Source organism: Nematostella vectensis, chromosome 14 (assembly GCF_932526225.1).
Source record: "Nematostella vectensis chromosome 14, jaNemVect1.1, whole genome shotgun sequence".
Lineage (NCBI taxonomy): Eukaryota > Metazoa > Cnidaria > Anthozoa > Actiniaria > Edwardsiidae > Nematostella > Nematostella vectensis.
Genome location: NC_064047.1, coordinates 8010315 through 8038206, shown reverse-complemented (window position 1 = coordinate 8038206; position 27892 = coordinate 8010315). Strand labels below are relative to the sequence as shown.

At 40.0% G+C, this 27892-nt stretch overlaps 2 protein-coding genes across 5 annotated transcripts; one reads left to right on the top strand and one right to left on the bottom strand.

Moving 5' to 3' along the window:
- The first annotated feature begins 224 nt into the window (after positions 1 to 224).
- LOC116617055 (histamine H2 receptor) lies at positions 225 to 19511 on the top strand. 4 transcript variants are annotated; one of them, XR_007306452.1, is made up of 3 exons: positions 225 to 1441; positions 8599 to 8670; positions 13961 to 14220. XR_007306452.1 is itself a non-coding variant. In XM_032379443.2 (2 exons), exons 1-2 carry the CDS (start codon positions 13924 to 13926, stop codon positions 16055 to 16057), a joined length of 921 nt encoding a protein of 306 aa, XP_032235334.1. In that variant the 5' UTR covers positions 12591 to 13923; the 3' UTR covers positions 16058 to 19511. The 4 variants fall into 4 exon arrangements, 1 of the variants encoding a protein (XP_032235334.1); XR_007306450.1 differs by lacking the exon at positions 13961 to 14220 and adding an exon at positions 9786 to 12263 and having other exon boundaries at positions 234 to 1441; XR_007306451.1 differs by lacking the exon at positions 13961 to 14220 and adding an exon at positions 15520 to 15655 and having other exon boundaries at positions 259 to 1441.
- On the bottom strand, positions 4506 to 26129 carry LOC5510293 (ankyrin repeat and KH domain-containing protein mask). Its single transcript, XM_032379439.2, has 24 exons — positions 25943 to 26129; positions 24218 to 24270; positions 21910 to 21971; positions 21374 to 21443; positions 20487 to 20577; positions 19990 to 20103; positions 19205 to 19261; positions 18809 to 18879; positions 18532 to 18564; positions 18152 to 18183; positions 17964 to 18012; positions 17505 to 17613; positions 17046 to 17093; positions 12132 to 12212; positions 11088 to 11224; positions 10453 to 10501; positions 10239 to 10357; positions 9781 to 9867; positions 8566 to 8643; positions 7616 to 7681; positions 6534 to 6623; positions 5805 to 5852; positions 5514 to 5584; positions 4506 to 5296 (listed from the first exon to the last, which is right to left on the bottom strand). The coding sequence occupies exons 1-24, from the start codon at positions 25971 to 25973 to the stop codon at positions 5197 to 5199; spliced, it is 1746 nt and encodes a 581-aa protein (XP_032235330.2). The 5' UTR covers positions 25974 to 26129; the 3' UTR covers positions 4506 to 5196.
- Between the last annotated feature and the right edge of the window lie 1763 nt (positions 26130 to 27892).

Here is a 27892-nt window from a genome sequence, read left to right as displayed (position 1 = left end):
CAATAAGCTCTGGTCTTCCTGTGTGCAGTAAACACCACAACGCCCTTTATTGATCATTACAGAGGAACCTCGATAAATATGGTAAGGCAGGGACCAAAAATCTGCATCGTTATAGCGGAGCCAGCGCGGCCGCAGGCCGCGCGCGGAGCCCCATAGGTATAGCGAAATGGTATACAGTGGAACCTCTATATAACGGACCTCTATTAAGCGGACACCCTCTATTCAGCGGACACCATCCAAAGTCCCGATTTTTTTGCCACTTAAATTCAGTAAGTGATACCTCCATTAAGCGGACCCCTCTATTAAGCGGACGCGGCCACATTTCACGGTCCTGTCTTAAACAATCTCTGTATTTTTTACCTCTATTCAGCGGACACCGTGGTTACCTTTTTCGAGAATTCTTATAATAATTTCATGGAACCGGCCAAACGACATAACCATTAACGATACACTTTGCTTAGAAACTTTATTTTACAAAAAGTAAGCAAAATACGCTGAGACTTGTACAGCTCGAAGTGATGACAAAATGGTCATTAATGCTGCTTGGTTCTTGTGTTATGCAACCTCAAACACTTCTTTCTGTAATTTATCTTTCAGCCATGTTGTTGTCTCTTCATTTTGCTCGCGCAAATGACATTCTGTATTCTTTACAATTAGCAGGCCAAAAGAAGCAAACTACGGTAGAGTTTTTTGTTTTTTTAATAGGGATCGCAGTCTCTACCTTTTGACTTCATGATTTGTAACTTCGTGTACACTTCGCCATTGTTTTGTTTCAGGTGTTATACAGTACACCAAATGCTGTAGACAATCGCGTCTCAAGCAATAAGAAAATTGCGCAAAAAATGTACGGAGCCTGCTAGTTATGCACTCTAAGGTAGTTAAAGTCAATAAAAAATGTGTTTACTCTCGAATTTGATCGAGAAAAAGTCGACCTCCATCAAGCGGACACCTCTATATAACGGACACTTTTCACGGTCACGAGGGTGTCCGTTATATAGAGGTTCCACTGTATGACTATGCGACTCAGTTTTTTTGGTCATCGCGCGGGTACCCTGTGGTGTCGCCCGCCTGCCCGTGGAGCCAGCACAATTAGTGATAATTTCGTAAAACGTCACCTCAGTGAAATCATTATACAAGAATATATTTTAGCACTATCCGAGAATGCTACATACTTAATAAAAAACCGAAAGGTGCAGCAAAACTTACAATAATTTAGTTTTTATTGTTTTTGTATTGACACTCACGGGAACCCTGCGTCTAATTTTTCCCGCGTTTTTGCTCTTATAACTCGCGGTGGACACCGTGAGAGTTGGTAAAGTTTTTGCATTATTATCGTCGTGGCTAAAACCAAGAAAGAAAATCGACACATCTTAATGCTCTTATGATATAAGGACGGACAAACGATGAACGGAAGGACAAACGATGGGTTTGGAAAAAGAATGTAAGTAAGACTTCAATTTAAAAACTTCGTAAGAGCTATGAAAAACTCGTGTTGACATCTTACTTATATATTTCTAGCACTCAATAAGATTAACAGTTGAAGCCAGTTTTATTAAACCTTTCCTAACGAGTAATTTAGCTAGTTTGTTTATCCATTATCCAATAAAAAGGATAGGAAAATCATGTGGTAATTGTGCGATTGATTGTCCGTAAACAGAAAATATTGTTATTTCTTTGTCAGTTCGAAGAACATTTGAAATTTCAAATGAATTTTGGTTTAATTCTAGAAAAAAAAAGGTTCATAAGGGGTTACAGGTTTTTAAAAGATCTGCTACACATTTCCCTTTATATATATTATTCTTTTTCTACAGCTTTTCCTATAAAAAAGCCATTGAACCTCTGGCTCATCAGCCCTTAAAGAACAGACTTCATAATTAAATTAATTACCAATTTTTAATTTTAGGTTTATTAGGTTTTGTGCAGCATAACATTTATATCTTCAGTATTCTTCCGTAGCTTATTGTTACTGTTCTCCAATTTTTTTTCAAGTGAATCCCAACTTCACTTTATTTCATGGAAAATCCTGTCATCTCACTCCGCCTACAACAGCTCTAGCAAAAGATGTAATCTCTGCCTCAAAGAAAAACTTATCATTATCCGCCAACCCAAGCTATCAACTTTAAACAAGCGTAACGAGCTAGTGTCTTCGTGCCGTCACAGGAACAAAGCCTTGTTATGCAACAGTTGAACTGTTCAATTTCATCATAACAGCCATTCAAATTTCGCGCCCTATTTTTATGTTAATTTTATACATAGATAGTATATAAGTGATGGTAGTAATATATTCTTAATAAATCTCCTGATGAGTGGGCAACCACGAAACAGACTTGTAGGTATGAAACGGTAGTTCGCGGGGTTTTTTTTCCCTACAAACCAAGATATATATATACATACATATATTATAATATTGCTAAAATAGATTGTACGCTGGCTCTGCTTTTAGGCAGTGCCTAAATCTATATATTATCAAGAATAGCGTTAAATAGATTGTTTTTATGTACACCTATTTCAATGAAGGTTGTCAATGCGAACGGCGAATGGGAATTGCCAAATAGCAGCTCTACGACCGAAAGGTGTTTATGGGTAGCAATTATTTGTAAAAATAAATGTGATAAATAAACTCAAGCGATGTCAGAACCATATATTAATCATAAATTAATATAAATGGATAGCCGTATGTTTTATTTATATTTTTCTGAATTTGGAACAAACATATTTCGGTCGTAGAACTGCCATTTGTCAATGGCCATTTGCACTGACAATGGTACGTCTGACGTAAGATCGGTATCGTTATATAGAGAATATTGTTAAATTGAGGTTGTCTTCATATATTTTATGGTTGCCAGTACCTGAAGTCGGTATCGTTCTATCAAGCACCGCAATATCGAGGTTCCACTGTCTTGCGATCCCATAATCCCTTGCTACGGTGGCCCTGACCCGTCACAAATTCTATTATCAGTAAATAGGCCAGGTTCGATGAGCCTGCGAATAGAGGCTTTCTCTTCAAGGCGTTATATCTTCTTTAAAAAAATCGATATAAAAAGAGTAATTCTAAACCTGCTCTTAAACTAAAATCAGCATTCAATCTGCTCGTGCTTTTAAAGTGGAAATGCTCTCTCAGTTCGGATTCATGAAAGATCTTTGACGGATAAAAAAGAGCGCTGACAGAGATTGCTTGACTCGGTAGCACAGAAGAAAGGACCAAGTCTCTGCTAGCATACTGGGTTAAAAAACTAATGGGCATGTGCGTGCTACGACAAAAACAGCTGAATGAATCTCGTTCTAAAGCCCCATCTACACTAACAATTTTTAGTTGACAATTTTTGTGACAATTTCTATTTGCTAGTGTAGATGGAGCAAAGTCGGCATTTTTGTGTGGCAATTATAGTTGCTCAAAAGCTAGCAGGTTTGCTTTTTCTCGGCAATTAAAAATGGTCACACATGAAAAATTGTTAGTGTAGATGCCAACAAATAGTTGTCAACTAAAAATTGTTAGTGTAGATGCCAACAAATAGTTGTCAACTAAAAATTGTTAGTGTAGATGGGGCTTAAGAGCCCACTGCTGCTTCGGATAGCTCAGGCGAATGAAAACAGTCCATCTCTCAATTTATATTTCATTCATTTCATAATATTCCACATTTCTCTTCTATCAATCAGTCATTCAGATATGTATGTAAAATGTTGACTTGGTCTCGTTGGAAGGGTCTGTCTCCCTGGCTCTTGGATATCTATATCATATAGTCCTAGTACTTCGTTCTCCCCTTGCTTCTTACATCATCACCGACGACTCAATTAAAAATATATATATATATATAATATTACAAAAAGCTTTCACCCCTAAATGTCTTTCACTGCTAACTTGCAGAGATTCCTTGTTTGGCTGATAATCTGCTATAACAATCTTTGTTTGTCTGATGTATATTGTGCACCAGGGCACAATATATATAAAAATATCTCTATGATTGATCAGGGGCGTGGCTGTGCCCCCTTTTCTTTACGTCTCTGTATCGTCCCCACCCTCCCTTCCAATACGGCCCTTAAAGCCGCATTGTCACCAGTTTACTTCCGGAGGTCCGACGGAAACCTCAACCGTTAAAAGACAAAAAACTCTATTAAAATCCGAAATATTAAACAGGCCATCCGCTCTAAATTATCAATCACATCCTCAAAGAAACTTCCAATAAACACACTGCTTTTAATATTTTGAAATATTTTTCGCGTTTTCCGTTAAAAATCATCGGATATTGTTACGTAATCGACCGGAAGTAAACTGGTGACAATGAGGCTTTAAGAGCGTCGCTATGTGTTTTCTGGATTCAAGGCAGACATATCATTGACGAATGGGTTGCTTGCATGCTCGCACACCATGGGTTCTTTGCAGGTGATCCGCAAAGGTACGAAGAAAGACAGCGCTAGATCTTCGGACATAAGGTTGCTGGAACCACTGCTTTAAATTACACGTCACGCAACACTTAATGCTACAAACAAAGGCAACACTATATGTGACGTATGTGTGACGCTAGTATCGAAATGTCACGCTGTCTGACTCGTTACAGTTTAAGGGTGTCGTCTTCAAGGGAGCAACTGAGATTTTGCTTGCGCACCGAAAGTCACACAATCCTTCTATCCTGAGTTACATTCGGAGCCTCCGATATCAATAGTTCCACGATATATCGCTATGTCACGCTGTCTGATTCGGTCGACGAACATGCGCCGTCTTCAAGAGTAAAAGAAAAAATTCCACTTGCGCACTAGTAGTCACACAATCGTAATATTCTGTGTTACATTCGGACCACCGGATGTCAATAGTGCCAAGCTAGTATTGCCATGTCACGCTGTCTGATTCGCTCAAGTTTAAACGTGTCGTCTTGAGGAGTGCAACAACGATTGCAATTGTTGTGCACTAGGTGTCACGCAATGCTGCCTTCCGTGTTACATTTCGACCCCGGATGTCACATAAGGTCACGCTAGTTTAGCCATGTCACGCTGTCTAATTTCGACCCCCGCATGCCACATAAAGTAATGCCAGTATATCTATGTTACGCAGTCTGATTTCCACCCCAGATGTCACATAAGGTCACGCTAGTTTAGCTATCTTAGGCTGTCTGATTTCGTCCTTTGATGTCACGTAAGGTCACGCTAGTTTAGCTTTGTCACGCTGTCTGATTTAGACCCCAGATGTCACGCAAAGTGTCGTTACGTGCTGTTTTCCGTCTCCGATGTGAACATATCGTCGACGAGGGCGTAACACGGGTTGCACATGCGCACCGGCTGGTTGTAGCCAAACACGGACAACCTGCAATAAGAGACATTTCTAAGCCTCACACTCAAATATTTACTATAACAGTATTTTAGTAGAACTAAAATTACCAGAGTGTTGGCGGAAAAAGAAGAGAAAAACAACTTCGAGTCATATAACTGCCTCCGTGCGACATAGGTATTATAACTGCAAAAACCTTTCTGTGTTACTGTAAATCAGATAAGTTCGATAATAACAAAACAAGTTGACTTACTCTGCTGATTGGTCGGTGCAGTTGTGACAGAAAACCCGACCGCAACACCGGCAGTGATGGCGACGACGGGTCTGAAACAATACATGACGTCATCGTGCCGAATGTATATGTGAGATATGTAGTATGACTATGTAGGAGGGAATCTTTAGTCAGACTGTAGTCAGACTATGTAGTCAGACGATGCAGTAAGACGATGCAGTAAGATTATATAGTAAGACTGCTGTTATAGACGGCGACTTGTTTGAGGACTGCATTGTACTTGCAGCATTTCTAGCACGTGTAATTTATTACCTGTGTAAATGGAGCACGACACTTCGGATTTGAACAGTTGGCGACAAGCTAAGAAATATTGCAAAACATTATCAATGGTAATGCCTAGTGTACACTAGCGACATAACGACATAACAACATGGGCGCGCGCATTCTTTTAAGCCCGACATAACGACATGGACATAATGACATAAAAGAAAAAACATGTTTTTTCTCGGATGTCGTTATGTTCATGTCGTTATGTTGGGCTTCTGTCAAAATGTCGAACCATTCACACTTGAACATATGAACGTAAGGGTGCACGCGCCTATGTCATTATGTCGTTGTCACTAGTTTGCATCAGGCATAAGTCATGAGAAGCGCTTAAGACGCCATGATTATCGTTCAAATTAGCGTAATCACCACAATACAATCACAACCACTCTACCATGATCATCATCATCATCACCACCATCATCATCATCATCATCATCATTACCATCATCATCATCATCGTAATCACCACAACACAATCACAACCACTCTACCATCATCATCATCATCATCATCACAATCCCTTTTGACTAAGGGCTAATGTTAGAGAAGTCAGCGAAACTAATAGGCTTTTAACATATCATTTCAACACTGTGTTTATTTATTTTCCTGATAATCATCATCATCACCACCATTATCATCAACTTTATCAAAATCGTTATGTAACAATAAAAATCATCATATTATCAGCATTGAATTAATCGTCCCCATCCGCACCTCATCTGGGACCCAGGTCAGTCTGTAGGTACTTTGAAGATGTAAAACATCGTTGAGATCTTTCTTCGCTTGTAATGCGTTCTCGTTTGCCTGATTAAAAAATAAAACTCTAAAACTCTACACCGAGTCATATTTCCTTACAGTGTCTGGAATACAGATTCAGTAGAGTTATTGCAACTAACTGATATCATAATTTCGCAGCTACCGTTTTTGGTAAAAAACGAATGATTTGTGTCATACAAGGCTTTGAGTAATACATATATGCCTAAGGGATTAGCTCAAAGGGCAAATGGTGATCGGCCAATGGAAGCTCTACAAATTTAACCATGGAATATATTTTTATACATAATCCATTGTAATCTTTGTCTTTGTAATCTTTGTTTATCGAGGGTAGCATATTTAACCGAATATACAGTTTTCTAACATATGGCCCTCGGTTAGTAAGCACTGTCACTGGGGGTGGTCACTGCCAGAGGGTTTATTGCGTCCCCAGTGGTTCTTTTACGTCCCTTCGGTTCAGGTTAATGTAGTGCAGCTTGAAGAGACGGGACCTCCGGTTTAGTGTCCTTATCCGAGAAGACTGGAAACACGGGAGAATAACTTCAACTCACTTGTGACAAATTCGATTCAAGGCAGGAACCCGGAAAAATCCCTAGTTTGAGCCAGGATTCGAACCTGGGCCACAGCGGTGAGAGGCCGACGCGCTAACACACTAGGCCACCCGTGCTTCCAATTAAAGGTCATCAACGTATGTTTTTGACATTATAATTAAATATCACCTTTATTCTTATTAATAATTAGTATAGCTCTTTTCTGTGGTAGAACTGCCGTTTGACATTTGGTATTTGCCGTTAGCGCTGACATTTTTTAGAAATAGGCGTATATGGGAGTAAGCGAGGGAGTTGAAGCGAGTAACAAATGATTCGCATGAATTTACTCCATTTCGCTTACACATAGCAATCATTCGCCTAATATGTCTTTCAGCTCTTCCATGTTGATCGAGGTTTTCATGTCATTCGTGTGTTTCACGTTTCAACTCTTTTCGCCTCGAAAAAATGTTCAGTAGTGAGCCTTCAGTGTACCTCGTGTACAGCGGCATCCGCCTCTTGACGAATCTTCGATATCTTGTTAGCGTAGGTCGCTTCACACTGAAAAAATAATCAATCAAAATCACAACATTTATCAGCTTATCCTTTGGCTACTGTTGGAGGGGTTTGCACAGGGCTTTAGGAGACAGGAGACGGCATTATACCTTAAAATCAGATTTTATCAAAGCGCACTAAACGCACAGAAATCTCGATAACAAAAGTGAATGTACGATTGACAGAGGAAAAAAATGGCATGAAATTTTCCAATTCTTAATATATAAGCTCAAGATTCCGCATACAAGGAGTTCCTCTGACCAAAAGCTAAATTCCAAATTTTAAAAAAAAATTAGAGGATATGAAATTTAGATATTAGCGAGCAAAGTTGGCTTAATTTCTGATCAGAGCCCGATTTCTTCCCAAAAATGAGGAGAATTCATACTTTGAACATTTGAAAATTGCACTTCAGGGCTTATATCCCTATATATACTTTTTTATACTCTTTATATATACTATATATACTTTGTCAGTGATTTCTTTATAAAAATAAACAAAATCAATTCCCAATTTGGAATTTGGGCCAATTTATGTTGAATATTGAACTCTGCAAATAAAATATTTCTAACCTTATAATTCAGGGACATTTGAAAATTGCACTTAAAGCCTCATATCTCGAAGAAGTATCCAATAAAAAAATACTTTTTGATATGTTGTTTTAAATAACATAAGGAACCTCTAGGCAAAAATTCAAGTTTACCGAAGATAACCAGACCTTATTTTGGGGAAACTTGCCATTTTTTTTTGCTCTGTCTGTGCGATTCGGATACATAGGATACATAACATTGTACTCTTAGGAACCCCACACGTGGTAGGCGTGAAAAACGTTGTAAAGATAACAACATGTCATTGTTTTTGCGTCTTGCGTGCCTGCTATGCTGGTTGCTTACCCTTTTGATTGCGATCTCCATTTTTTCCTTCAGCTTGTCAATTTCCTGCTGTAACCTAGCAACCTCTTGGTCATGTGTCTAGTGACGTCAAAAACAATGCAAATGGTGAGTCACGTGCACACAAGCATACGAGGAACGACAGTGCTGAATAACGTATGCGCATGCGCGTGCTCTGGAGAAAACAAGCACAATCGTAGTGTTGAAACGTTCGAGAAAAGGTACGAAAGGCTGACTTCAGTCGCTGATTTGACTAACTGTACAGCATTAAAACCATACTGTACAAAAGATGACAGATTTGTGTGATAATGAGGAAGTCATAAAGAGTCTAGTTTTCTTAGCATTCGCCAAAATGTGACAGTTCGCCGGTAAAAAGCCGCCATTTCAAAACAATGGAATGGAGACTGGAACTAGTCTTGCGTTTTTCAGCACTGTCACGAGGAACTAGAACCTTTTGGCGGAAAACTATCTATAGTTAGTGCTTTCGCGTTATTCATATGCTATTACATAACATATTCGCCTATTTCGAATAAGGTTGCACTCGGAGAAGCTATGTGTCGTAATCCGCGGTGCTTTATGGGTATCAAATAAATTTAAAAAATAAGCGTAAATTGAAACAAACACAGGTTTAGCAAGCTTTAGCAATCTTGTTTATGTAACTCTAAACGTTTACATGGCGTTCAAAGACGAGGATTCAGCCATTTATATGTTACCCGTAATCCACTGCGGGGTACTATACATTGATTCGCGGGTGAAACCTTAACTGAAATTATAATTGATGGTGCATACTGTAACATTTCAAAGACTAACCCACAAATCAAACGAGTTTAGAATTGGGCGCCGACTCTTTGGGTGGCCTGTGTTTAGTAGCGATGGGCTCAGTCGCGGGTCCCGTCTCTTTATTTGGCATATTTATCGCGAGTTGGTAAGGGTTTTTTTCCGCGCGTGGCCAACCAAAACCAACGTAAAATCACCGGGGAAACACCAGCGGACTTATGATATCGAATCAACCGCTGTTGTTTTGTATTTACGTTACAGTTTGCAAACTTTAATGATGGTGCCGACCCAATAAAGGGGGTACCAATTTATAAACAGAAGGGAGGAGGGGATATGGAGGCCCTGGACCCCTGGATCACCCATTATGGATCATATACTTCTTCTTTTATTGGTTTAATGCAAAACTTTACAAAGAATGAAAACGAATTTCCGGTTCCTCACCTCAGCAGCCGTGGCCATGGCCTGCATCAGCCGCTTACATCTCTGCTCGGCGTCATTTTTCTCAGATTCTGACAGACGGAGCTTCTCCTGTTGAGTCAAGAAAACATTTTTGTCAGCCATCTCGGGTTCTATTGTCATTTATGGGGGCACTTAGACTGTGCGGCAGGAAGCTCGTCGAGTACTTTCAGTGGAAAGTACTGGGAGTCTGGGCACGAAAGGAGAGGGGAGTGGGCCCGGTGAGCAAGCTTAAGTCATTCCTTGTATTTGCTAAGTTGGAGGCTATTTTCTCCCCATGTCCTTGGAACAAATGCAAATCTATTTTCTAGGACGTTTAATAGCATTTCTGATGTGTCAAAACCTTTCCCTTCGCGAGGAAATATGTCCTGGATGCTTTTATTCCTGTAACTCAACTATCAGAACGATCAACCATACACGAGTCTTATCCACGGCTAATTTACCTCGAGCTTACTAGAGTTTGGAGGTGGGAAATTCGTGCAGTCGGCCCGTATAATCGGTTCCACATCAGCTCGTGGAAGGGATGCCGAGTTGTTTCCGAAGGGTCGTCCGAGAGACGAAGCTGTGAAAAGATAAAAAAGATGATTAGAATTGTTTTTTTGTTTTGATTCCTATTCGAAATATATGAAGAACTAGGGACTGAATTATGCAACTTACTTGATGACTCAAACTTGAGCTCTTTGCAGATGTTATTCTTTTTTGGTGACTGTGAAAACAGAATGAGTTTGAACATCTAAGGAGCTACAGTGAAACCTCTATTATGGTACCTTTATTACAGGCCCGTACCCAGGGGTGGGGGGGTGGGGTGCACAACGGCCGAAGGTCCACTTTCGGTTCTCAATAGACGTGCTATTTGTAGACTAAACTACAAATCATAAGCTAGAACACTATGGTATGTAGCCAAATCAGACAAATAAACGTCCCGTGGGGATGCTGCAAAGGCATAAAAAAATCCCTCTTTGTTTTTTTGGGGGTGGTCAGATGTTTATCAGAGAGAACCGACCCCCCTGGAAATATTACGGACCACACGCGACACCCCCCCCCCCCCCCAAGAAAAATCCTGGGTTCGGGCCTGCTGTATTATTGTATCTTTATTATGGCATCTTTATAGTGGCCGCCTCTGTAGCATTGCATCTCTTACAGCAAGAGACATTAGTTGTTTGTTACGGTATTGACTCAATCAAATACCCAAATAGTCGTGTTCGTTAACCAAAGAAATGAATATGGTTAACCAAAACTGGTACTCGACTCTGACAAATCCATATTCATACCCTTTCCCTATTTGGCCATACCCTATCCAGAGATCTGGTCTTGTCCTCCCGTCTTAGGCGTTCTGGTGTGGACGGCTTCTGGTCCTGCATCTTTGTAGATCTTTTCAGTTCAGGAGTGGTAGGGAGGCTTTGAGTGTCGTAACTACCACTGTCGACATCTAGACGTAAATGAATTTATCAATACTTAAGTCTGGCATATTTGAAACCCAAATTATAGCGCTGACAGTAGCGTACAGGCGTACATTATTAATTGTTGCTAAGTCAGTTAACATCTATTACAGAGTTGGGGTTTGAGATGTCATAGCAAGTGGAGTGCAGGTAAAGTTCTAATTGACAAGACGCCAACACTATAAGGAAATGTACTTTGAAATGCCTTGATACTTATCAGTTTGTTACTAATCCACGTGCAAAAAAGAATTGGGGGACGGTTAATGACTTTTAAGTACAAGTTCAGTGATTGGCTGGTAGTGGACAGTGGTCGTCTAGCTCAATACGTGTACAGTGATTGGCTAGATACCTAGATGACTGACATACCCACCAGAGCCTTCCCAATGCTTGTCGTGTTCGGTAACATGCCGTACGTGTACAGTGATTGGCTAGATACGTGTACAGTGATTGGCTAGATACGTGTACAGTGATTGGCTAGATACGTGTACAGTGATTGGCTAGATACGTGTACAGTGATTGGCTAGATACCTAGATGACTGACATACCCACCAGAGCCTTCCCAATGATTGTCGTGTTCGGTAACATGCCGTACGTGTACAGTAATTGGCTAGATGCCTAGATGACTGACATACCCACCAGAGCCTTCCAAGTGCTTGTCGTGTTCGGTAACATGCCGTACGTGTACAGTGATTGGCTAGATACCTAGATGACTGACATACCTCCCAGAGCCTTCCCAGTGCTTGTCGTATTCGGTAACATGCCGTACGTGTACAGTGATTGGCTAGATACCTAGATGACTGACATACCTACCAGAGCCTTCCCAGTGCTTGTCGTGTTCGGTAACATGCCGTACGTGTACAGTGATTGGCTAGATACCTAGATGACTGACATACCCACCAGAGCCTTCCCAATGCTTGTCGTGTTCCGTAACATGCCGTACCAGGGCACGCACGTGAAGCGTCAGCAAAGTGTTCTTTCCTGCGACATAAAACAACAACGTTCCGTCAATAAAAAATACATAGTAACGTTTACAATTTTTCCATTGAAAAAGTGTCTTTAAGAAACATCAAATGATAGCTCTACGACCAAAAACACTTTGGTTAATGACGTTAGTGGTGTTATTTATTCTTTTTTTATTATGGCAATTCAATGACAGCAAAAGTGCTTTGTGGTCGATAGTCCTTGATCCTTGATACATTATGTAAATAACACTAAACCTGGCATGGAAAAGTCATGCTTAACACTTTCATTTCTTTTCTTCTGGTTTCCTGTCGCTTCTTTTGCTCTTTATATTTAGATTGGAAATAATCAATATCGGCATCACTACGATCCAAGACGATATATTAAAATGACACAGCAAAGATTAAAGAGCGATGGAAATGATCTCTGTTCCTATTTTATAGGAAATGCATATATCAAATATCAAAATATCTCATTATTATTGAATCATTATTTGTATCTTTTTTTCTCTTTTGACAGGGTTTGGGGCTTTTGCTAAAACTGCACATTTTTACAGCATGCATTATATTGCATTTTACGTTTGTTTTAGTGCGACAAGTGTCTATTACGAACAAGCTTTTGCCGGGGGTCGCGCGATATATGAGCGTGTAGGCCGTAAAAAATGTTTTCCTGAAAAAAGATAATAATAAATAAATAGATAATAAATAGATAATAACTTTTTTCACAGTGCCCTGAGAGCTTTCTCTGGAAAAGAGGCAATCTCCCGCCTTGTGCTCATAACATGACTTTAATAACTCTTACATCTTCTTTGTTGACTGTGGCCTGACTAGTTTCTTCGAGATAAGAGGCAATTGGATGCCTTGTGCTCATAACATGACTTTAATAACTCTTAAATCTTCATTGTTGACTGTGGCCTGACAAGTTTTTTCGAGATAAGAGGCAATTGGATGCCTTGTGCTCATGACTTTAATAACGCTTACATCTTGAACTTTGTTGACTGTGGCCTGACTAGTTTCTTCGAGATAAGAGACGATTGGATGCCTTGCACTCATACGATATCTTTAATAACTCTTGCATCTTCTTCTTTGTTGACTGTGGCCTGGCTAGTTTCTCTGCGAGATAACAATCCAAGGCCTTGAATAAAGGAAGACGCTCCTACATTCAGCTTTTTCGAAGACCTTTTACACGCTCCAGATGCATTATAGCAGAAACCCTAGTTCATATGCAGAAACAGTAAACCAGTATTCTTAGTAATTACAATAAATGGTTGAATTAATTTGTCAGTAGTCGCAGGTGCAGTGTTTTATCATGTTTTGTCACAGAATCATGACGGATCTTGTGCAAACAAGAACTACGTTTGGGACCTTGACGTCAGTAATGTTGGGAAATATTTTAAGGGTTTCAGGGAAAATAACAGCGTTTATGGATTGTAACATTTCACGTTAGCTGGTACAGGCATCTTGTCGCCTTCCCGCTGGTGGGACAAATACTTTGAAAGAGACAGCTGGTTATGTATTTGTATTAGATGTGTGAGAAAAGGAAATCGGCAGAGGTTTAGGCAAATCAACGCAGGATGGAATGTTACTTCTATCCTACATAAAGGGAACAACGGCTTTGGTTAATCATTAGAATTGTCTTTCTGGCAAAGCAAATGTGATTCGTGGAGTGTTGGTGGTAACTTCTTTTTTTTTCTGATAAGTGTTAACAAAACTTGCTCGTCAGAAGGAAAATGAAAGTCGAAAATTTTTCGTGTTATCATTTCACAGACTGGGATAAACATGGACAAATCGCCTTCCCAGAATTCATTGCCGTCGCGGTGATCAACACACTTACCCTCCCCCTGACGGTCCTGCTGAACATTTTAGTGATCATATCAATATGGCGGACGCCAACTCTCCACACACCCGCCATGCTGCTACTCTCAAACCTCGCCCTCTCTGACTTGGCCGTCGGGTTGATAGGTCAGCCAGCGTTTTTAGCTTCTACTGCTTTAGAGCTTTACGTAAATAAACGGCCCAACGCGTTTTGCTACTGTGCAGCCTTCTCTATGATTATGATCTCTGCTTTCGGTGGGGTGTCTTTTACCTGTCTGACCGCCATGGCATTGGACAGGTTAGTAAAGAGTGTCTATGTTTAGTATCTGAATAGCGCAAATCGGCATGATCACGATCCTGATACGCTACACATGTGACTTACTTTCTCGTCAGTGTATAGAGTGAGTGTGGGTTAGTGTTAGCCTCCTCCGCAGGCATCTCAAAGACCAGAAAAAGAAAAAAAAAGATTGGGTTTCCTGTGGCAAAAAAAACGGAAGTGAGAAACCGGAAGCGCTGCCTCGCTACTTCTCCTTAGTCCCCCTCCTCCGCAATTTCTCCACAGGTAACCCATTCTTTCCGTCCTAACTTATTCTTTCCGTCCTTTTCACTATGAGTTGCCTGCGGATGAGGCTAGGTTAGTGTCATGCTCCAAGATCCAGCGGACTTTGCTGACGCTCCAAAAGGTCACCCCCGCGTATAAGCTCTTGGCAGCTCTGAGAATTATCGATAAAGATAGTACTACGGGCCAGCGTCACAGCAATTCTATTATGTCTCCCAATACAGGTTAATGATGTGCTGTGACAGACGGGGCCTTCGGCTAAACGTCCTTATCCGAGAAGCCAAGAGATTCACAGTTCCCAATGTAGAGCAACAGATTTTTACACCTGAAAAATGCCAAGTTGACCTGGGTTCGAACCCTGGTCCTCTTGCGAAAGAGACGAAGCCCGTACCACTGAGCTGTTGTGCCACTTCCTAAAGCACAGTTGTACTGGCTTGTCGTACGGGCACTGATGGTACGGGCTCCAAATCCTAGCGGGACGGGTTTTGCTAACGTAGACTACATACGTACGCGTAGATTACGCACGGACCTCGATGGCCAAGTGGTATAAGCTTTGATGACGGGTTGTCCCGGGATGAAAAGTGCCCGGATTAGAGGCAGGGTCATGTAAAGTTTACAGGAGGTTATGGGAATGAGGGTTGACCCAGATTATGTCGCTAGCCCGGGTTGGCGCGATATTCAAAAAGACTTCAATAGCTCAGAGGTAGAAGAATCCATAGCTCAGAGCATTAGAGATACAAGCATCCTAATCTTACTGGTCCTGGCTTTGATAGCTAAGTGGTATTCTTCGATATATTTTAGACATGAATAGCTTAGAGGTAAAATCCTCTATAGCTTAGTTGAACGGGTTTGAATAAGCTCAATGAACTTCGATTAGATTAACAGGCATCGATATCTGAGTGAAACGGGCTTTAATTCTCATTACAAATACAACACTTCGTTTTATCCCCAGGTTTCTTGCGCTACTCCTACACCTGAGATATCCCGTTTTAATCACTGTGAAGAGGGTTATTGGTGTCTGTGTCTGCCTGTGGGTCTTATCTCTGTGTGCAACTAGTTTCTCGTACGTGCTTGGCGTCGAAGTGCACAGCATAACGGCGGCTTCCGCCATCACTGTCTGCAATGTCGTGGCAATCATCAGCTATGCGCACATCTACAGGATCCTCAGAAGACATCAAACGCAGATCCAGGCAACAGTTATGACTCTTGAGAATAACATGGCACGGATTCAACAGTACAAGAAATCCGTCATGGGCTCTTTGTGTATATATCTCGTCTTTATCTTATGTTGGGCGCCTGCCCTTTTCGCATTCGCGTATTTCGAGGTCACTAAAGATTACCATCTTTCCCCTTCAATAGTGAGAGTAGGCGTGTCTGTTGCCATGGCGAACTCGGCTTTGAATCCAATCATCTACTGTTGGAAACATCTCCAGCTTCGTAACGCCTTCTGGCATACTGTGACGTCACTACGTGAATGGGCGGGGCATTAAGCGATGAACAAGTTCCGGTCTACTGATGGGGCGACCAGGGGCGGATCCAGGATTTCAAAATGGGGGGTGGATAATGGCCGGATAGGCGGCCTGTAACTGATCCGGTCGTTCTTGGTAGGTCACATAGCTCTAACAATACTTCAAGCTGAATTGAATTTGTCGCAAAGTCAAGCAGGCGATGGCACATGGACGATTACCTTCTCCGTAGTTCCGACAAAAAAAGTGACTTTTCAATTTTATTTTGCTCAAAAAGGGGGTGGATATCCACCCGATCCACCTCCCTGTATCCGGCTTCCGTACAATGCAGGCCCCAAGCGAGGCCCTGGTAACTTAATCGTGAGACAGGCATAAGATGCAAGGCAGCTGTGAACAGACTCCGGCGTACTAAGGCCTCAATGGAAAGCAGATGATGTCGACAGTGCTGAATAGCGTATGCGCATGCGTGTGCTCTGGCGAAAACAAACAAAATCTTAGTGTTGAATCGTTCGAGTAAAGGTACAAAAGGCTGACTTCAGTCGTTGTTTTGTCGTTGTTTTTGATTCGCCAAAATGTGACAGTTCGCCGGTAAAAAGCCGCCATTTCAAAACAAAAAGACTAGTTTAACCGCGCAGTACTGGAACTAGTCTTGCGTTTTTCAGCACTGCTGATGGCGTCACATCGGCAAGTGTTTTCTAATGAGCTGCATTATTAGCGAATTGCGTTACGTAACGAATTACCTTGACTGGCGTTACCTGGTGAGTCGCGTTACCTCGCGTTATCTGGAGACTTGCGTTACCTGATAAGTTGCGTTACCTTGACTTGCCTAACCTGATAAACTGCGTTACCTGATAAACTGCGATACCTGATGAGTTGCGTTACCTGAGTTGCGTTACCTTGATTTGCGTTACCTGATAAGTTGCGTTACCTTGACTCACGTTACCTGATTAACTTCGTTATCCTGATGAGTTGCGTTACCTGATGAGTTGCGTTACCTGATGAGTTGCGTTACCTGATGACTTGCGTATCATCCTCTGCAAGTGCTTGATGGCGACGTCGACTGCAAGGAAAAAGATGGAGTATGTTGTCCTATAAGTCACAAAGTTGCTGCAAACGAGTTTTTTTTATAAAAAAAAAAGCGCGCTAGAACCGTGATCTTTTAAATACTTGACTGAACAGTAGATTATTGATCTAATTGCATAGTTGTACTAATTGTAGTTGTGCGAAAATCAATGCACCGTACTTATATTGTTAAGGTTGTGGAGAGAAGTAGTCTACTTTTCGCACGAGCAAAACAAAACCACCGCTAGCAAAATCCACCGCCCGAAGTATTCGAAAACGATAAAACAATTAAAGCCAGGAATAGTGATTCAGACAAGAGAAAAAAATATTTGCGGGGTTTATTAAGGACGAGTATTTTATTCCAAGTGCAGTGCCTAATGAAGAAAATAGGGTATTTATCACATCTCACCTTCAGCGGCCTGCAATAGTTTAACAAGTTCGGGTTTACCGCCACAGCGATCAGCAAGGTCAGCGGCCGTCTCTTGAGTACTCGTCAAAGCGAACACGTCAGCGCCCATCTGTGACAGGAAGGGATTGCGTTACATCAGAGTGACATAAGTGAGAAGGGATTGCGTTACAATGCAGTGTGAAAAAGTGAGAAGAGATTGCGTTACAATGTAGTGTGGAAAGGTAAGAAGGGGTTGCGTTAAAATACAGAGTAACACGACTGAGAAGGGATTGCGTTACACAATGCCATGTGACATAAGTGAAAAGGGATTGCGTTATAATGTGGTGCATGAGTGTGAAGGGATTGCGTTACAATGCTGGGTGACATGTGTGATAGCTAAGGTACAACTAAAAGTGCACGACACCGTGACACAACATGTTGCGTGACGCTGTTAATAGCTCTATTGTGTGAAAGCATTACCTGGATGAGTTGTTCGGCACATTCCACGTGTTCGTCCGTAGCACCTTTCCTAAGAAAAAAGAACAAAATACTGTTTGTTTATAAAAGCTGATTCGAATGGTGATCCATTCTCGTGGACTTAAACATTGTTGCCAGTTGTCAAAACGGGCGCAATGCATCACGAGAAGAACCTTATAACGTGACCTTACCAAGCTAAAGCATGTAGGGGGGTCCAACCAGCCTGCAAAGTTATTCAAATCACTAATAAGTCAGGGCCGTACTATATCTGGGGGTAGGGCAGGTGGGGCCACGTACATCCACTCATTTTGTTTATTTATCACCCCCCCCCCCCTATATTCGAGGCCCATTTCAGCTGTGTAAGTAACCAGCATTTGAAGATCATGTAACCAGATTAGCGTATCAGGTATAACTAATGTGACATACATGTAGGTCAGTATTTTTAATTGGCCATTTGAAAGAAAATTGGCATTAGTAAGTTTCGACTTACTTGACCTTCTAGTCTAGTGAGGAAGAAGTTTTCTGCCTTAAGATACACTCAAACAATAACACAAACGTCTCCAAGACTTACATCATTAACAACAGTGACACTGGCGCCTCGTTCCTAGAGATTAAAAGAGTGGTTGCGAAATCAAAATAAAATAATCTCAAATAAACAGCAATTTTATGTGTTGGGCGTGATGCGCAAACCACCCAGGAACACACATGAGAAGTATGCCAATAATGAAAGTGGATGAAATGCTTTGGCACATTAGAATAATACAGTAGGTGTGAATATCCTCTGATATCAATTAGGGGGGAGAAAAGATATGCACAGTTACAATATTTGTAAAGCAAGTAAGACTCACCATGAGCAGGGCTACACAAGGGAGGTGTCCACCTTCTGCTGCGTAGAATAAAGGCGTGTTCCTACTGGCATCTGAGGACAAAGCATTAATAAATGAGCTGGATTTGTCTCTTAAAACAATGTCTTTTCAAATTTTGGAGCTTGAGCTATTTTATGCGTATGATTGACATTAAAAAAATGGGTTTGTATGTATCATGAGACTCATGCACATGGTATGACTAGAAAGACTACTGTAGAGAAAAAAAGGTGGTCTACTGTACATAGGGGTGGTGGAATCAGGGAAATAAATCAACACAAGGTTGAAATTGCATGTTAAAAAAGCTGAGCTGACATCACAAACATTAGCCCTTTGTTGGAGTCAAAGAAAAGGAAGAGAAGGAGGGGGAGGGGAGGCTACCTTTAGTATTGACATCTGCCTTGGCATTCAACAGTGTAATCATGGCATAATGATCACCTATAAGAAAAATCACAAAATTATAAACTAAGTATTGAACTTGTTCCAGGAACAATATCATTTTTCATTTTTATCAAACGGACTCAATGTAAAAATTTCCAGCTTACTATGAATTTAATTGAACTGAAATCACATTTACTTCATGCATGCTTTTTTCCTTAGGTCTAATAAAATCAACAAAACATCAATGCATAACTTTATGTACCTTTCTTAGCAGATTCAAAAAGGGCCTCTTTTCTCTGCTCTGGTGTTAGTGACACTGATGCATAACTTTATGTACCTTTCTTAGCAGATTCAAAAAGGGCCTCTTTTCTCTGCTCTGGTGTTAGTGACACTGATGCATAACTTTATGTACCTTTCTTAGCAGATTCAAAAAGGGCCTCTTTTCTCTGCTCTGTGTTAGTGACACTGATGCATAACTTTATGTACCTTTCTTAGCAGATTCAAAAAGGGCCTCTTTTCTCTGCTCTGTGTTAGTGACACTGATGCATAACTTTATGTACCTTTCTTAGCAGATTCAAAAAGGGTCTCTTTTCTCTGCTCTGGTGTTAGTGATACTGATGCATAACTTTATGTACCTTTCTTAGCAGATTCAAAAAGGGTCTCTTTTCTCTGCTCTGGTGTTAGTGATACTGATGCATAACTTTATGTACCTTTCTTAGCAGATTCAAAAAGTGTCTCTTTTCTCTGCTCTGGTGTTAGTGATACTGATGCAAAACTTTATGTACCTTTCTTAGCAGATTCAAAAAGGGCCTCTTTTCTCTGCTCTGGTGTTAGCGACACTGATGCAGCTACATTTATGAAAACATACTCAGAGGAGATCTGTGACGTTGATGAATCACCTATAACAACAGATTTGCTTCTGTTAATCAAACACACTGAATATCTAATCACCTGTCTACACAATAAGAAGCATTTAATGGTCATTATAAAAAAGAAACCTGTAAGATTTCACATTTTAATAATCTCTGTGATAACAAGAAGTTTCAAAGTAACCTGAATTTATAAAAATTGATGAGTAAAATGTGCGGTGACAGGAGCAGGCTTTGGGCGTTATCCTTCACAAGTCTTAAAAACAGGAGGAGAATTATCAGAATGAAATTTGAGCTCCTCTATCTTTTTCACTTATTTATTTGCTGACAAATCATAAAGTACTGTGGAATGTTTTGCACCCAACTTTATTTCCTTGGGGTATATTGTTGCTATGTTTTTAATCGCCACTCACTTCTCCCAGACTTTGCATGGTCAATGGCAGTCAGTGCTTTTTGAGTATCAATTTCTTCTTCTTTTTGTCGAATGTGGCATCTTGTGCAAATCTGCAAGTGACAAGAGCCAAACACTACTCTTTGTTGAGGGAACCGTGACATTTCAGACTTTACAAGAATGTCCCTGGAAAAGCATTGACAGTAAGTGGGTGTTATTCAGATTCCTAGCAGGGGGTCCAAGGAAGATACAAATACCAAATATGTATATAACTATCCTGATTTTCAAATTTTCTAATATTTATCAAATTTGGTTGGTCCTCCATGACAAGCAGGGGGAGGTGGTTGGGCTCTTGTTCTCCACCCTCCCCCCCCCTCAATCCCTGTATGTTAATGAATTATGAGGAAATGACCACTTGGGACATGGCTATGAACCCCCAGTTTTCTTTATGTCTTTATATGGTGTCCCCACAAAAAATATAAATAGTCCTGCTATTGTCCTTACAAAGTGTTCCATAACAAAGCGGTTTTTGCAGGTTAGGGATGCATGGACTTCATGTGTAAAATGGGCCGTGGTCATTTTCTTCATGCAAATCCCAGACCCACAACCAAGATTTCCCAGAGGGAGGGTGGGAAACAAAGGGGTGCATGGGCATTGATATCAGATCAAAAAGTCTAAAATTTGGCTATTTTGTCATTATGATAACTTTTAGCAGTCAAGTAGGGAAGGGCTATAGCCCTAAGGTATTTAGGGATCATATATTCAGTTATACTGTACCATTGATTAAATATAAAACAAAATCAAGTGTTCATATCAAAATTTGGCATGCTTTCAACTGTTTTCCATCAGCCAGTGCTTTGGGAAAACCCTTGGGGGGCGCTTCTCACCTTCCTCCACTGACAAACCCACCTTAAATCTGTTCTGAACAACCATATGACATGTTGCACAAACAGCAGCACAACAGACACGACAATGTGATCTGAGGAACAAGATAAAAAAAAACATTCAAAGGGCAAAACAGAAGACAGGGGCAGGGGGAGTGTTGTCTACAGTTTTTCCCCCCTCCCAATATTTTGAAACCTGCTATTGTAGTAATATAGCATTCTGATATGCCATCTTGGTTTCAGGCCAAAAATGAAGCTAAGCATTTTCTACTGAAATATAAGTATTTTTAGTGTTCCTCTTTTCTTCAAAGCTCCATTTATTGGCCAACCTTTAATTTTAAAAAAATGTACTTTTAGTCACAAAAAAATAAACTGTTTAAACTGTAACTGTTACCTCTCTAGAGGAGGGATACAGCATAATCATCATCATCATCATAACAAAAATAAAAAATTTGTAATCATGAATGATTGTTATCATTATCATATAGAACAATTTGTGACCTTTGGCATATATATGTTGTAGTTATATCTCATTTCATACATTTGTAGGCAGTTACACACCTTCCTTTCACCAACGTTGTGCCAAAATATCTTCTGAATATTGAGCCGCACTTGGTACAAGCCTGAAATGTTAAATATTACATAACAAATGCCATTTGGTGTTTATTATATGTCTAGGTGAAGTCTAGTGAAAAACTTTTAATCCATCAAGAGGCAAAGGCTAGTACTAAACACCAGTTTACAAAACACTGACAAAGAGCACTTCTACTTTTTTTTCTGGACAGAATACTATACTGTTGAATAAGCTACAGTATTTCACTACTCTTTTATTCAGATATGTACTGTATGCATCTTTCTGTGTGGGATGGATACACACCCCAATTGTCAAGGCCTTTTTATAAAAAAACACCATAATAGAAATACAAACTTTGACTTGGCCACATAATATAGTTTTTGTTGTTCTTGTTTTGTTCTAGTACACATTTCAGCTTGTAAATTTAAACTCCTTAAGCTATTCTATTCCATCTTCCTCTGTTACTACTGCCCTTTTTGTGTTTATTCTGGTGGCTTCATTTTGTATGAATCTTTTGATAATTATAATTAGCACAATACCACACAAATTAGCAAAACAGTGGAATGTTGTGTATTATACACGGGTTAACATGGTAATATCAACAAGAACTAACTGTGAAAATTTGAGCCTTAGCTGTTTAGCGCTGTTCTTAGCTGCTACAAAAACGTTTCATTGTATTTTCAGCTCGATACATAAAGCTTGTCAAAGCCGTGTTTATCAATGCAAATTAGCCACGCTTGGACTTTGCTGTTACGCATGCGTCGCGATATGACCGCTGTTAAAGCACAGTCTATTACCCGTGCAGTTCGGCAACCATGGACAGCTGTTTCGTCCTTATTAGGACTCGTCAGCATGGCATAGCCGGTTTGCCTCAGTTAAACTTTATCGGCAAAAAAAACTGATGTAACTACAGTTTGTGGGATTAAAAAATATTCTTTGTCTAACATGATACCATATCCTCAGGGACCCAGGGCATATAGCAGAGGTAAGATGAGGCAAGCGCAGCGGAGGGGGAGAGGGAGGGGAGAAAGAAGAGGGGAGAAAAGATGCCCTGGGCAAGCGTTCTGTAAGAGTTAGTATTAAAACAGTTTCTTAAGCCAATAATTGAGCTGTCATGCGGTACTTTTTGGGTTCATTTCGGGGACTCCCGGGGATCGTTTCGGGTCCCGGTATCAGTTGGGGTACTTTTGGGGATCATTTCGGGTCCTGGGATCGTTTCAGGTCCTGGGATCATTTCGGGTCCTGTACAGATCCAGGCTGCGAAGATGGATGGAAACAAAGCAGGAACTATTGCGCCAAATTACCAGTAAAATAGCTTCAGAAACAGCGCGATCTACAAGATCAAAGCCTTAGCTCCTGGTTACATGGCCAAAGTTTACAAGCAAACGAACTGTGGAGGTCACGCAGCCAATACCCGAACTGCTATCTTGTTCGTCCTCTCGCACGCAGCCAATGATACCCGTATCAGCCGATACCCGAACTGCTATCTTGTTCGTCCTCTCGCACGCAGCCAATGATACCCGTATCAGCCGATACCCGAACTGCTATCTTGTTCGTCCTCTCGCACGCAGCCAATGATACCCGTATCAGCCGATACCCGAACTGCTATCTTGTTCGTCCTCTCGCACGCAGCCAATGATACCCGTATCAGCCGATACCCGAACTGCTATCTTGTGCGTCCTCGCACGCAGCCAATGATACCCGTATCAGCCGATACCTGTCTGTCCTCCAGCATGTTGGTGTTGTGACCTGTCAGGCTGGTCGGCTCACTGCAGACTTTGTGGCCAACATGGGAAAATAGGGGTGATTTCATTGGTCTCTCATAATTGGGGATTAAGAGGGACCAACCAAATAGCGAGTTGAGAAACTGTTTTAATACAAACTTTTACAAATCGCTTGCCCAGGGCGTCTTTTCTCCCCCCCCCCCCTCCACTTCGCTCACCTCTGCTGACCTCTGCGACGCCCTGGGTCCTCAAGCATGATATGATACCTATGCATTCACCCACTCCCTCCCCTCCCCCTTCTCAGTAAATTTCAGGATTCAGTATATTATTTCCTTATGCTGATGAGCTGGGAAACAGGTATGGCTAAGTTGGAATTTAATGCATACCACACCCAACCACGAGGAGGTATCAGTAGAATAAACCTTAAAAACAATGCCAGGTTTTAACCTCAACCCTAAATAATAATTGTTAGACAAAATGAATATCAGAAAAATATTCACCAATATTCTGCTTCAAATAGAGGGTTTGGGGTTTAGGAGCTAGTAAAAGGAGTGAGTTTAGTATTCCATACCTTGCATTGACAAGCTTTGAAAGACTTGCTACAGTCACTGCACTGTTTAGCATCTGTACCAAAAGGTATAAACAAAGGTTACTGGCTTTTTTCCTTAACAGATACATTCTCAGGACATACACCCTTTATGTTGTATAAGAACCTTTTAATAAGAATGACCAGCCTGAGATTTCAACAAATTCATGAACATGAACAAGAACATGCTAAAAACATTTTGAGGCTGAGATAGCACCAAGGTATCATTTTGTTAGTGATTGAATTACGAAGGTTGAATTACGTTATGTTACAATAGTCAAATGCTTAAAAATTCTAAAAATCTAAAATATGAATCTAAAATTACAGGCTTGATCAAATCTATACTGCGTTGATTAAATATCTAGTTGTAAAATTTAGTTGAGGCATTGAACATTAAAAAACTTTTTGCAAAACGTTGCGTTATGTTACAATAGTCAAATACTTAAAAATTCTAAAAATCTAAAATATGAATCTAAAATTACAGGCTTGATCAAATCTATACTGTGTTGATTAGATATCTAGTCGTAAAATTTAGTGGAGGCATTGAACATTAAAAAACTTTTTGCAAAACGTTGCGTGTTGGCTTTGATAGCAAAGACCGGCCTCTTCCTAATATTAATTCTAGAGTCCTAGAGTTAGTGTTTTGCCTAAAAATCATATTATTATGCTCATAATAACAACAACCACAAGTACTGTATCATGTGTGTAATTCTCTTTCTAATAATTCATGTAGTCATTATGTTTATACACACAAATTTAAGAACATCCTTAAGAACAGCCTTCAAATTCCCCAAAAATAAGAATGGCCCAGAATCAACTAAAATTAGACATTCTTATAAAAACGCGTATTTAGATAAGAGTTTTTGAGAGTGAGAAAGGCTACCCCATTAATTTGTGGTGGGTACATAGGGGATAAGCAGGGAACTGGCTCACAAATAAATGATTTTGATTCCAATTTTTGCCAGCCTCGCATACTGAAGAGAACGTGAGAAAAAATCAAATGCCATCCTGATGGTTTTGGGGTTAAGGGCTACTAAAAAGAGTGAGTGAATGGTTAGCAGAAAAACATGCAAGCTCAATCCAACATGTGCTTCCTTAGGTGCCATTGTCAGGAATTTAAATCATCCTATTGAGTAGAGAGGGTTGGAGTATTGTGTATTAATGGGTGGGTGGGGAAATATGTAGTAGCTTCTTTTTCCCTTTTGAATTGGTGGGACCCGAAAGACATTTTCAGCAGGTGCGTAGCCAGAGGGTGGCCAAGCCCCCACCCCCCCCTTCTAGCAGCCAAAAATACAGTAAATGTATGAGACATTTTCTAAAATACAGGAAAAAATGCCTTGAAAGAGCTATGTTGAAGAAAATCAGTATTGTTTGAAATTGTCAATATGTCAATGTTGCTTTTCTAACATCAAAACATTCAACGTTTCAATTGTTAAAATGTTTACAAAATTAATTTACAATATACTCTCGAAGCCACCCTTTAATTGCACAAAAAACCATTCTGCAAATTCGTTGATAGCAATCGCGTGTACTACAGCACTACAGAGTAATGACACAGATTAGCATGAGATTAAAAAGATATTGAAACAATACTAAACTCTTCGCTTGACTCACGCGAATATTAACAACAACCGCAACAACACAACAACAAGCGTTCTTGCACGGGGATGGAATCACTTCGGTAAATTCTACACAGTTATAAGGCCTTACCCTCGTCTATCGATATATTGGAGCTCTCCATCACTTGTAAATTGATTTCGGTCCTAATGTGGGCTCCAATTGTGCAATAGTGCACTGGAACCGTTCACATTTGAACCCAACTGAGATAAGCGTCGTATTCAATAACAAAAAGATGGCGGCCAAGCGACCAAGCGCACAGGAAACCCAAATAAAACCCTTTTCTGATATAATCATATTTTGTTTATTTCGAAAGACATTCCTATTTATTTACCATGTCCAACTACTTTCCTCTCTTCTTTTTTTATATTTTTTACTTTGGTAATAGTTCGTATCATTGTAACTAGACATTGTACTTTCAGAAGACTAAGCTACTTCCGGTTGGGTTTCCTGTGTTTTCGTAGAGAGACTCGATCGCTTTCCGTCCTGTGCAACGTCAACTTCTTCAATAAACAGCGAAACAGGATTCTTTATTCCTACATGAATCAGCTACAAAAAGATCTAAAATTAAAATCCTTGCTGCTAAAACAGTAAATGTTTTGGTAAGTAATCAGTTTCTTTATAACGTGGTGGAATTTTTACGTTCAAACCACATTTATTTTGGTTGTCTGTGTCGTTTAGTTGCTGTTTCGCATGTAAGTTATATGTGTATTATTTTAGGCTTGCGGTTGATGCAATGTATAGTGCTATCTACTACTGTTGTTTTAAAACACTGATTGTGTATCGACCTCCAAAATAGTAAAAACAGTTTTCGTTCCTGGTTCCTAAGATGTAAGCCAACATACTGCACATACCCTCAGTGTCAGTTTACCTCTCATTCTTAGGGGGGGGGTAGCATATTCATACATATCATATGAAAAGAGAATATTTTTTAAATATATAAAACGAATCATTTTTACATCTGAGGAGGGAGTGTGTGCACCCTCTATCTGCCTGCTTATACCATCAATTTTTTGTTGTTTTATACCATCAATTTTTTGCTGTTTTATACCATCAATTTTTTGTTGTTTTATACCATCAATTTTTTGCTGTTTTATACCATCAATTTTTTGTTGTTTTATACCATCAATTTTTTGTTGTTTTATACCATCAATTTTTTGTTGTTTTGTACCATCAATTTTTTGTTGTTTTATACCATCAATTTTTTTGTTGTTTTATACCATCAATTTTTTGTTGTTTTATACCATCAATTTTTTGTTGTTTTATACCATCAATTTTTTGTTGTTTTATACCATCAATTTTTTGTTGTTTTATACCATCAATTTTTTGTTGTTTTATACCATCAATTTTTTGTTGTTTTATACCATCAATTTTTTGTTGTTTTATACCATCAATTTTTTGTTGTTTTTTACCATCAATTTTTTGTTGTTTTATAACATCAATTTTTTGTTGTTTTATACCATCAATTCATTGCTGCTTCTGCCTCTGTATTTATCCTCCACTTCAAATCCAGTCTCTTGGTCTAATATACCCCTTTGACACCTAATGTACTGCCCCCTTACCAGTTTTTACTCCTGGCTCGATCAGTGCCATGGGGGGGGGGGGGGTGCCCCCTAAAAGATAAAAAAGAGCTGGTGACACTCTCACCTCTAAAATGCCTTATGTTTTACAGTCAATGTATGACTTTTTAAAAATGCAATAACTCTGAATGATTTTGAAGTTTTAGAGCCTCCAAAAACTGCACTCAATGAGTGGTGCATTATCAACTTTGTTTCTGATCCTCTAATGAAGTTGCATCAGCTGCTTCCTTTGTCTAGTTATCTCTTTCCCTGCTAGAACAATTGCAAGATACACCAGCCCCAACCACCCGTCCATCCCCAACACACACACCCTTTTTCAATTTAACAATTAGACTACAAGTTCAAGTCAATAGATAGTCAACAAGGTGCAGAGTGCCAAGTTGACTATTTGACTCATAGATAACAAGAACGAGTAGTCTAATTGTTTTAGTATAAATCCACTCACATACTACCTTCAAATAAA